Source organism: Scleropages formosus, chromosome 2, assembly GCF_900964775.1.
Source record: "Scleropages formosus chromosome 2, fSclFor1.1, whole genome shotgun sequence".
NCBI classification, from domain to species: Eukaryota; Metazoa; Chordata; class Actinopteri; order Osteoglossiformes; family Osteoglossidae; genus Scleropages; species Scleropages formosus.
The window spans coordinates 26599067-26611136 of NC_041807.1; the positions used below are offsets into that span (position 1 = coordinate 26599067).

Sequence of the window (12070 nt, forward strand, 5' to 3'; positions counted from 1 at the left end):
GGCCTGTTTTACATTTATATTTATTTACATTTATTTATTTAGCAGACACTTTTCTCCAAAGCAACTTCCAATGAGCTCTATGTAGCGTTATCAGCCCACACACCTTATTCACCAAGGTGACTTACACTGCTAGATACACCACTTACAATGGGTCACTCATCCATACATCAGTGAAACACTCTCTCTCTGTCACTCACACGTTATGTGAGTGACTATTTTCTTCTCAACATTCTACAAATTAGGGGGCTTTAGTCGATTATCATCAGCCCCTTGGTCTCCATATTATCACATTCCCTTAATATATCAAATCATTGTTAAATTTTTACTCCCTAAATGTGAATTTATGCCATTCATTCTTAAGAAAGGAATGGAATTTCATTGACATGAAAATGAACAAGACTAATATTTGTTCCAATAATGTCTCACATACATACACACACACACACAGAGCACAGTGATGGTGACAACTTTTATGTGATTAAGACTGAAGTGATAAGGAATACTAGTATGATCCATGGTTAGCCACATGATCTCATCACCATTTGCTCCACCAGCATGTGAAGCCTGAAGGTTCTCAGTTCTGGCTCTGTTGTGGTGGAATGACCTCCCCTTCTCACTCAGAACTGCTGAAACTCTGCCTCCATTCAAGAAGGGCCTGAAAATTCACCTATTCTGAACTCACTTTGCCCATGAGCTCTCCAGCTCATGCAAGATGTTCATGCACCGTAACTTTATGATCATGCCCCAGATAAGCATTTACACAGACGCTACTCTTTTATTGTATATTAATGTTTGTGTACCTACAAAAAAAAAAAAAAATTGTAGGAAGGTGATCAGGATTAGTCTATTAGTCTACTATCCTGAGTTTTATGCATCTACTTGTGCGATGAACACCGGTGCATAAAGTGGAAAAAAACAAATTAGGTTTACTTAAGAATCATGATTGCTACTATGTCTCTCTTTCTCTAATGTAATGCACACATTGTATTTCCTCTGAGATGTATGTTGCTAGAGAAGTGTCTGCTAATGAATAAATGTAAATGTAAGTATGACACATGCTACACATATCATTTTGCTGCGTTACCAGAGGCCGGGGTCTTGAACAACACTTCAACCTTCTTCTTACGTACATGAAATGATCACACGCAGGCAAACATTTCCGAACGGGATATCATCATCATGTTTATTTATTGCAGTAAGTAACTGTTGAAAGCCAAGGCACGTGTCCCCAGAGGGCTGCTGAGGGCCTATGCCATGGGGATGATGGTGACAGATATGTCGTTACACGTGGGCAGGAAAAGCTGCTTTCAGTACACAGTGTTAAACATGAGCCCTTACACAACCTGCAGAAGTGGATCATCACACAATACACCACATACTGCCGACAGCAAACCTCACGACCAACACACGACCGTGAAGCCCCGCTGCCACGTTCTGACTGATAAATGAGATCCGCGGCCAACACACGAGCCAATCATCGCAGGCTGTAGCAACGCGTGGGCGGGGTTTAAGGCACGCCGCGGCAAGCGTGCATATGACGTCACCGCAGGACTGACACGCCACGGTTGTTTTTGGAGGAAGTGGGAGAGGAAGAGAAGGAGCGGCGGCGAGCGGTAGCGCAGCTCGTTTTGTAGGTACTGCAGAAGCAAGAAAACTCGAACAAAGGTAGAAGGTGACCAGAAAGGTAGCGAAGCGATTCAAGCAACCGGTGAGCCGGCGTGAGGAAAAGAACATTTTAACGCACTGGTGCTGTTAGCCTAGCTTAGCCCTCTGCTGCAGTACTGAAGCGGAAAAAAAAGAAGACGGCCGTTGGCTGCTGCGGGCCGCCCGACACGAACACTGACTGCTGCTCCGGATCTGTGTGACTGACTCTGTGTGTGAACGGTAAGTTCTCGCAACACCGCTCGTGGGCGCAGGATCGCGACTCGCTCGGTGCGCGTGTGAGACCGGGAGCCAGAGAGCCGCGCTCCGCCGGCGGGAGGAAAGAAAGAGTTACAGGCCGCCGGAGCCGAGCTGCAGGTGGTGGGGAAACAAACACAGCAGGTCGGGTTTGAGCCCCGTCGGTTCTGCTCCGGTCCAAACCTGCCGGGTGAAATGAGACTTTTTTTTTTTTTTTTCCCCCTCTTCTAAGCACTGTCTGTTTTACCGTCTTCAACCACCAGGAAAAGCAGAGATGTGTGATTACTACTCACTCGCTGTCTATTCATTGTTGTTATTAATAATATATTATAATTTATTTATTATTATTATTGAGGTCGCCTGTGTAACAGAAATATTAACGTTTGCAAAAGTTTTCACTTCTTGATTTTACCGTTTGAGTGCTGAAGTGAAGGGGTGAAAGAACCGGTAAACAAGCACAAGTGACGGGAACATACTGTACTTAAGGCACGATGACAAAACAAAATCCATTCATGTTTTCCCCCAGTTACATGACTAGAAGCCAGAGATGGCACCTACTCCTGTATGTGTTCATTAGTGGTGGTTCCAACTGCTTATGGATATTAATTTAATGTTTACAGTTAACCCTTCTGTAGCTTCCTCCTTTCTCCAAGTCGGCTTACGACATTAATTGACCTTTCCGTGCACGCGCGCACACGCACACACTGGTTGCAGTCGCTCGTCCCGAGTGGGATTGTGGGAAGCCGGGGCCCAACCCGGCGACACAGGGTGCAAGGCTGGAGAGGGAGGGGACACGCGCAGGATGGGACACCAGGCCGTCGCAAGGCACTCCAAATGGGACTCGAACCCCAGACCCACCAGAGAGCAGGACCCAGCCAAACCCGCTGCGCCACCGCGCCCCCTCTCACTTTTCCATGATTTATCCGTTTATATGTACTTTGCATTCTTGCTGTAGCATATTAAGGGTTTTAAAGCAGAGAAGGGATTGGAACCAAGAATCTTCAGGTCACAAGGCTACAGCTCTGACCAGGACACTACGCGCTGCCCATCATGATGCCCATGATTCCTGAGGAACAATTGTCAGTACAGGGTTCTTGGGCACAATGGTCAGTGTAAAGTAAATGTTAAACATGAAGACTACAGCTGTGTTAGAAGCTCTCTGCTGTGAAGCTGTAGAAAGGCACCACAGGGAATTGAAGAGTTTATGAAGAGTCCACAAGTGCTTTTCGTGAGGGTCGTGACCCCCCGGGAAAAAACTAAAGCTACACTTGAGTGACTTCTGTAGAAGGAGGTCAAATGAATGAGCTCATCCAAGAACGAGTGGAAGTTGCACCAGCCAGTGGTGCAAAGTTAGGAGAGGCTTAGGACACTCTACTGGTTATTACTGCTAAAATGTATAAATTGCAAGAATTTCTTAAAATGTTGTGCTAGTATAGTTTTTAAGATTGTTTAAAAGGTGCAGCAATGGAATATGATTTGCTGAACCTCTGTAGTATTGGACTAAACTGTGGGTGGGAAGCAGATGAAGTATGTGTGGTGACAAAAGGACCCGTGACAAAGAATTGCATTCTAATGAACTGGTTGAAGGGGAGAATGAAAATCAGTTTCCAAAAATGTTCCGTTGTACTAACTTGTATCGCTGACATTCTGAAACAAAGACATTTCTGTGTAGGGTTATGCTGGATGCAGACATTATCATTACACTAGCCAAAATTTTATGGCAACATTTCATATAAAGCATATTTTGTGACATATTTTGGATGCATCATAAATCAAAACAGTCGGTGGCTTGAGTGCATTTCTGTTTAATTGGCTGCCTAGAAACAAAAGCTGAACATTGCTTTACTTTCTTTGTGGATTTAGATTTGTGGAATTGCTTCTACTTGGGTCCTAGCACTTTCTTGGCTTGACTGCTGTAACTCCTGGTTATTGACCACACATTCAGTTCAGCTCATACCGTGTTGTCCTGTGTCTTTTTTTTCCTGAATATGCACAAGTCACACCACATTGTTTTTTTTTACTTTGGACTCTTTTATCACTGCAGTCCAAACTGGGGTCAAAACCCTCATCTATACCGATCTCCCCTTTTTTGCATCGTCACCGTCTTTGGTTTTCTTCTAGATTCCCACCCATATACATTGATTTTTTTTTTTTTTTAAGCTGTTTCTTATATTACACTGCTCCTTCGTTGTACCCCTACTGCCTGTCTAGCAGCTCAGAAATGGAAGATGTCTTGTGTAGGAGTAGCTAGTTGTATAATTCGGGTGTATAAGAAGGGGAAGAACAGTTTATAATTCATCTGGAACTGTGAACATAAATTATTACTGTACACAATCTGTGAATGGCTCTGTTAATAAAATTATGAATCATTAAAGTTTAAATGGACTATGTTTGAGACGACTTGAATTCGTTATAGTTAATTTTCTAAAGATGATGCTGATAAACCAGAGTACATATATTTGCTGTCATTATACCTAACACTTCCTATACAGAGTCCTTTCAGATCTACAGCTGTACGGAACATTATGGAAAACATTTCATGTGGTGGTAGGCGTAAGAATGAGTCCACACGCTGTTTGATTTCTTTAAAAAGAAAAACAAACTTATTTGCAAAACACCACAGTGGTATGACTGCGAGGAAAGTTTAACAGAAACAAGACCAAAATTACAGTGTTCACAATAAAAATCTTCTATGATTACGCTTTCTTTATTGATTGCAAAAGTCACATAGACTGGAAGTGTTTAATGTAAGGCTGCTGCATTGGTTAAGTTTCCCCAGAGTCAGATAAAGAGGCTGAATGAATCCACCCAATGCGGCCTGCTGGTAGGGTTTTACTGTGTGTGTGTGTGTGTGTGTGTGGTCATGACTCAGTGATCACTGACTTGGTCACATGTTCCCCTTTTTTTTTCTTTCCTGCAGCCATTGTGGCAATACTCTGAGACAGGTCAGTGAAGTCACTTGTCTCCTTTCTCCTAGCGTGTACTTCTCATAGTCCAGTTTGACCTTGTGTTTTATGTGAAACTGATGTCAAAAGCTGTACATTTATGATGAGTGCTTATATATTGTGGTCTGTAAGTATTTTGACAGTGACAGTGTTTGATGTTTTTGCTCTGTACTGGAAGGGGGTGCGGTGGTGCAGTGGGTTGGCCCACAGTCCTGCTCTCCGGTGGGTCTGGGGTTCGAGTCCCGCTTGGGGTGCCTTGCGACGGACTGGCGTCCCGTCCTGGGTGTGTCCCCTCCCCCTCCAGCCTTGCGCCCTGAGTTGCCGGGTTAGGCTCTGGTTCCCCGTGACCCCGTATGGGACAAGCGGTTCTGAAAATGTGTGTGTGTGTGTGTGTGTGCTCTGTACTGCAGCACACTGGTTTTTGAAATGAAAAATCAACTATTAGGCTAAAGTGCAGACTATCAGATTTAATTTGAGACCGTTTAAATCTATACGAGATTAACAGTGTAGGGATTACAGCCCTTTTTATACACAGTACTGCATTTTAGGGGAGCAGAAATAATTGGACAGATTATCATAATCTTAAACAAAATTGTCATATTTGCATCTGATGACTTCCTGAAGTCTTCAACCCATAGACCAAAGCAGACTCTGGGTATCTCTCTTGATGCTCTGCCAGGCCTACATTTCCGGTTTGTTTCAACAACTATTTTTTTCTTCAGTCCTGTCTTTGGTTAAGTCAAATGCTGCTTAGGGATTCAAGTTAGGTGATTGACTCAGCCAGTCAAGAGAATTCCACTTTTTGCCCCTGAGAAACTTGCGTAATTGCATTAGCAGTGTTTTGGGTCATTGTCCTGCTATAGCATGAAGCATCGTCCTGTGCATTCGGTGGCATTTGGTTGGACCTGAGGAGATAAGATGCCTCTTCATACTTGAGAATTTATCCTGCCATCTGTTCGTAGGTTCTTTGTTACAGCACTCGACATGCTTTTTAATGTATTTTTTAGCAAACTGTATAGCCTGGCCTTTCTGTTTTTGAAGCTTACCGGTAGTGTGCATTTTCAGGTGAACCCATTGAGGTTATACTGGGGAATTCTTCCCTTTATTGTAGTCTTTGTCACATCTATGCCTATATCCTGGACAGTGTTCATCTACTGATTTGTTCAATAGTTTTTAAAATGGGCTTTCCTTCAGGATTTACAGTATGCTTTGATCATTCACTCCAGTTGTCTTCTATACTCTGCCAGGTCATTTACTATTTCTAAGCTCACCAGTGTGTTTTTACTTCTTAACAATGTACCAAAACAGTTGGTTTTGACAAATTTAGTATCTTTGCTATGTCTATGACTTATTTGGATTTTTCAGCCTCATAATGCCCTGCTATATTGGCATTTACACTTCTTTGGTCCTCATGGTGAGAGGCAGCAGCAAATGCTGTTGACAGCAGTGCTGCATCAACAATCAACTCTAAACCTTTTTAGGTCTTTTGTGCATGAACTTGTGATGCAGTGATCCACGACTGGCCAAGAGAGCACCTAATTGTCCAATTACTTTTGGTCCTTTAAAATGGGGTATTATGTATTAGAAGAGCTGTAATTCTTACAAGGTTCTCTGTTATAGATGTAAATACACTCAAATTAAAGTTGACAATGTGCACTCTAACCTGCATCCTGTTCAAGGTATATCCTGCCTCTTGTGCTATGTTTCTGGAATAGTCTCTGAACCACCATAACCCTGCAGTAAACAAGTGGTTATTGATAATGGATGAACAAAAGAAAAATTAGAGTAGTATGAAGGTGTGCTTAAAATACATCAAATCTGGACGCTTGTATAAATTCTGAAAACATCTGTACTGAACTAGTTTTAGTCAACATAGTCACAGAAAACAACCTGCAAGCCTAATCTGATTCCACTGACCTAGACACTGGAGAGCTCTCATGGCCATGCTTGACAATAAGCAAGCTTAATGTAATGACAGTACAAGTTGAAAGGTGAAAAGGTTTGATGCTCTTGGTGAGATCAGTGTTAACATGCATAAATGAGACAGACCCCCAGAACTGTGGAAGTGATTTGCGGTCGTGTATGTTTTATATCGCGTTTGTTTTCTTCATCACTTGTGTGTGTCTTCATCAGCAGGTAAGACGCAGTGTTATAGCATTACCATCACCTGAAAAGTTCAATTCCATTTATTTTTATGGAGCACTCTTCTCTCACAGTGTCAGAGACCACTGAACAAAGGATCAAGAGACATAACATAAATAAAACTTTAACTGTACATTGTTACTACAAGAGCTATACTACATAGTAAAGTTATAAACTAAGCCAGCGAGCCACAGAGTGTTAATTCACTCTGGATCACAGTGACCCTACACTGGGCAAGTGATTACCGATAATGAATGAATGGCAGCTTTATTACCTGTAGTTAAGATTTTGCATGGATATCTGTGGAGTTGGATGTTTACCTTTCAGTGGATGTGCTGCCATTTTTGACACAGTTTTATTTTTTTATATTTAATATTTCCTTAGCCTTGATAGAATGACATCCAGAAAGAAGGTGCTACTCAAAGTCATCATTCTTGGAGATTCTGGGTGAGTAATGACCATCCCTGCTACTGGCCCTTTCTCTCTTGCAATGTACTGCATTTCTGCTATTTCCCTTCACTTTTGATTGTCAGAGTCTAATTTAGGTCTTTTATGTGTCATTGCTGAAGTCTTAGCACATGACTTTCACCAGTAAGAGATGAGTCTAATGTGTAAGGTGCAACATATGAAAATAATTTGCCACAGATTGAAGAGCTCTAACCACGCCCTCAAAACTTTAAACCCTTTTATTTCTGTACAGTTTCACTTTGGTGTATGTGGAAGACTATTGTATGTACTGAGAAAATAAGCAGTGTGCTTTTGCTGCTCTAACTTCTTGTGATCATATTTAATCATATTCAATGTGTGATGAATGGTGCATGCCAGCTATCATGCAGTTCCATTAGTTGTGGCCTGAGACAGACCTGTCATAATGCAGATGTATTAATGCATATAATTACAAAAGTACTTGCCCTCATATAAATTGGCAGGTGTTTGTCACAGTTCTTAACTTCTCCACAAACTGCAGCTGTAAAACAGCATCCCTTCTGAATATTTAACATGCTTATTTGGTTCTCATGCTTTATCAGTAGGAAGAAACCTGGTAGGGTGGTTTTACACATCAGCATGCTTGCTGCTCATCCACAGGAGTCAGAATGTAGCTGTATTCTCACAGTTGTCATTTCATTTATTAATTTTATTTGCAAGGAGATCATCTGGTGTGAATGATGGTTACTTAATGACATATTAACTGTCAACTTGGATTTATATATATATATATTATATCTTTGAAAACATCAGATGTAAGAATGTGTATAAAATCTATCTTCTTTGTAATGTTATATATGAAATCATAATTTAATTAGAGTATAGTTTTTATAAATACAGTTTAAATTCAGTTACAGGTACATTACCTGTAATAAACATTCAGTTATCAAGTATTTTGGAATTGTGTGGTTATGTGATTTTGTTTACATGGTATGTTGTCATTTTAGTACCTGCAGTTTATCACAAAAGAGTATGAATAAGTTGAGTTACAGGAGCTAAAAAAAGTTTTATCTCATGTAAGGAAGTAACAAAAAGTTCTGTATATTTCTTTTTCTACTGAAAATTATTTAGACTGTATCCTTTCTCTTATGCTAATTGGTAGTAGTATCCAACACATCTGATGTCTTGGGACTCTTGGTGTCTTCTGCCATAAAGCCAGTAAAAAACCTCTTGCAAAAATGCAATATTGGAGTCTGTATTTCGTTTATGTTCCACTGAAGCTGTTAAATGATGATGAAATAAATTTAAATAACTAAGACACTTGGTAAATGGTTTACCTTTGTATTATTTAGTCATGTAGCATGGACACAATATTGCAAAGCCATTTGACGTTCTTTGAAGTAACATTATTTCTGTAGAAATAGTACTAGTGCTATAGAAAACAGCCTGATGTTGGTTGAAACTGTTTGGTGTTTTAGTACATTTACATTTATTCATTTAGCAGATGCTTTTGTCCAAAGTGACGTACATCTCAGCAAAAGTACAATTTATGCATTACATTAAGAGAAAATGGTAATGTGACGTGGAGTTCATACAGTGAATGGTGACGGAATGATGTTCTTCTGTCTCCTTTGCTTGAATTTACAGTGTTGGCAAGACTTCCCTGATGAACCAGTATGTGAATAAAAAGTTCAGCAACCAGTACAAAGCTACAATAGGAGCAGACTTCCTTACAAAAGAAGTGATGGTGGATGACAGACTTGTCACAATGCAGGTATAGCTCCACATTCTACATTGTAACAGAATAAATGATTATGGTATCATTAGATAGTCCATTGTCAAATTCTGGCAAGCCTGCTTGAATAAGGAGACTCAGTAGTCTGCAGCCAAAGTTGTTTTTACAATTAAAATAGCAGATTATTCAGTCGATATGAATTTAGTGCTGATGATCCAAACAATCTGTTGGACCCCTAACTTATGTCATGTTCCCCGACACCTCTCCCAGATATGGGATACAGCAGGGCAGGAGCGCTTCCAGTCACTGGGTGTTGCCTTCTACCGCGGAGCAGACTGCTGCGTGCTTGTTTTCGATGTGACTGCACCCAACACTTTTAAGACCCTGGACAGCTGGCGGGACGAGTTTCTCATCCAAGCCAGTCCTCGTGACCCTGAGAACTTCCCATTTGTAGTACTAGGCAACAAGATTGACCTGGAGAACAGGCAGGTATGTAGTAATTTTATTTGTCCTTTCTTTGTTTTTTGAGTTTGCTGTAAAGCTTTCAGTACCTTCTATACAGGCTCATTGTAGTTCTGATGTAACACTGAACCATCTTTAAAACTTGTTTTACTCACAGAATGTACTTAATACTTATTACCTTTTGCTTAAAACATTATATTACTGTGCATTGACTGTAATGACCCGTCTTTACATGTAGGTAACAACCAAGCGAGCACAGGCCTGGTGCCAGAGTAAGAACAACATCCCATACTTTGAGACTAGTGCCAAGGAGGCTATTAACGTGGAGCAGGCCTTCCAGACCATTGCACGCAACGCTCTGAAGCAGGTGAGGGTGTTGTTCAGAGGGAATCAAGAAGCAGCATGGAAAAAGTACTGAGAAAGTTCACGTTTTATTCACACATCTGCCTTTCTTTCTTTTTTTTTGATGAACATTTTTTCTCATTCGCTGATGTATGTTTTAGCATTATGATTTTATAGTTTTTAATGACTCTACGTCTTTTTTTACATTCAGAGGATACATTTTTGCAAAGTGACTTAGTTTTAAGCAATCTAACTACTCATTTATGCAGCTGGGTATTTATTACTGGGGCAATTTAGGGTAAGTACCTTGCTCAAGGGTACTGCTGCCTCCAAGTCCAAAAGCAGCAGATCTAACAGCTATGCCGTTTGCTGTCTGTGTAGATAATAAACTACTGGTTATTTGCTTAGCTGATACCTGTGTCCAAAGCAGCTTACAGTATTTGATGCACTTATACAGCTGAGTATTTTAGTAGAGTAATTCAGAGTAAGTACCTTGATCAAAGGTACTCCAATAGTACCAGTAAATGGGACTCAAAGTAGGAATCTTATGGTTACCAGTAATGACCTTAACTATCACACTACCTACCAAGTTATTTTTTTTTTATTTTTTTTTTAATGCTTATTTATATTACATGTACTTCAGTGTGTGCCCTTTGGTTCACATACACAGACACACACCTGCTTTTTGTGTCTTTATTTTAGGAGACAGAAGTAGAGCTGTACAATGAGTTTCCAGAGCCAATCAAACTGGACAAGAATGATCGAGTGAAACCTTCAGCGGAAACATGCAGCTGCTGAGGGGGACCCGGGACCTCTAGAGGCCTGAATGGTCCTCTTAAATCCTCCCTTGCCTTCTAAAAGCCTCTCCTACCCTCTTCTGCCCTGCTGTATGCTCCTCTTACCTGACCCCATCATCACTGGTGTGCAGAAGTAGTTCAGTGTGTTGGTAGACAAGAGCTGGCTTTTTCCATTTCAGTGTACTCTACACGCAGGCACTCTTAGAAACACACATCCTTGTACCCAGCCCTAGGCTCAAGAACATGTGCTCTTAGAAGAGTTACTCTAATTTGAGAATTGCGCTCCCTCCATGACAATTTAAACTCTTACTTCAAGGTACATTCACAGTCAGTCCTTTACTTCAGCCCCTCCACAAAAAGCTGAAGCAGACCTCCAGTTCCTTCTCTGCCCCTGACATTTAGGATGTGTGAGCTTGTATTTCCTAACAGGTAAGATTAGGATCACAAAGAGGAATGTTTCACTTTACAGCTTTTGATTATGTTCACTTTAAGCCTGTTTGTTTAGCTGTTTTGCAAATTTGCTTTTCAAAGCAGCTGCAGCTCATGTGATCTGATTTAACATGATATATTGCCAAGACAGCCATCGAAGAAAATAATTTGCCTCGGAGGAAAAACTTGATTACTTCTGCACTTTCATTTTGTACATGTCTGCCTTTACATATGTATGATAAGCACTTCAACTTCAGCCAGTACTGATAGAACATGAAATTAATTTGTGTGTTAGACCTGAAATCTGGTCAGTTTGCCAACCTACGGTATGTGTCCAAGTTACAAGGAACTTCAAGGCTCCCTTCTCTGCTCCACACTCCCACAGGAGTCTTAAGTGTGTTATCTGTCCAGTGTTTATACTCAGATTCAACACCGTTATGATTCGTCATGTTGGGCAGCCTGCAGTTACAAGGCAAGTAAGTTATGGACAGGAAATGTCAACTGATCTCATTGTTCGAAGAACATTACTACAACCGTTACAACTTTTGAGTTCTATCAGGTTTTAAATGACAAATTGGCACACTTTACATATTTGTTAATCACTTTCAGCAAATGCATTTGGCAGGTTGGCAAATGCTTTATTAAGTGCTTGATATTAGGTAGTCGTTCTTTCAGTCTGTTGGGGTAAAGTCAAGTCACAATCTGATTTTATTGCGGGGAGGGCTCAGCTGTATCAAGACTGGATATTCATCCTCACAAAAAAACCTCCTGTAAAGTACTCATCCTGGTGTTATTTAAATAAATACAGTACCAACTGAAGTGTTCAACAAATATTTGGGTCTCAAAGTAATAATAAAGTTATTGAATAAAAGTTCATTGTACTGAATTCCATG

General features: G+C 40.7%; 1 protein-coding gene across 2 annotated transcripts; it reads left to right on the plus strand.

Moving 5' to 3' along the window:
- The first annotated feature begins 1549 nt into the window (after positions 1-1549).
- On the plus strand, positions 1550-11440 carry rab7a (RAB7a, member RAS oncogene family). Of its 2 annotated transcripts, XM_018756636.2 has the most exons (7): positions 1550-1884; positions 4820-4844; positions 7371-7433; positions 9060-9186; positions 9418-9636; positions 9848-9976; positions 10654-11440. In XM_018756636.2, exons 3-7 carry the CDS (start codon positions 7381-7383, stop codon positions 10747-10749), a joined length of 624 nt encoding a protein of 207 aa, XP_018612152.1. In that variant the 5' UTR covers positions 1550-1884; positions 4820-4844; positions 7371-7380; the 3' UTR covers positions 10750-11440. The 2 variants fall into 2 exon arrangements, with proteins under 2 accessions (XP_018612152.1, XP_018612151.1); XM_018756635.2 differs by lacking the exon at positions 4820-4844.
- Positions 11441-12070: the final 630 nt, after the last annotated feature.

Coding starts and splice junctions, on each gene's coding strand:
- rab7a (XM_018756636.2), top strand. CDS start 7,381: ATGACATCCAGAAAGAAGGTGCTACTCAAAGTCATCATTCTTGGAGAT. Junction 9,187..9,417: donor ACAGACTTGTCACAATGCAG/GTATAGCTCCAC, acceptor CACCTCTCCCAG/ATATGGGATACAGCAGGGCA. Junction 9,637..9,847: donor TTGACCTGGAGAACAGGCAG/GTATGTAGTAAT, acceptor CTTTACATGTAG/GTAACAACCAAGCGAGCACA.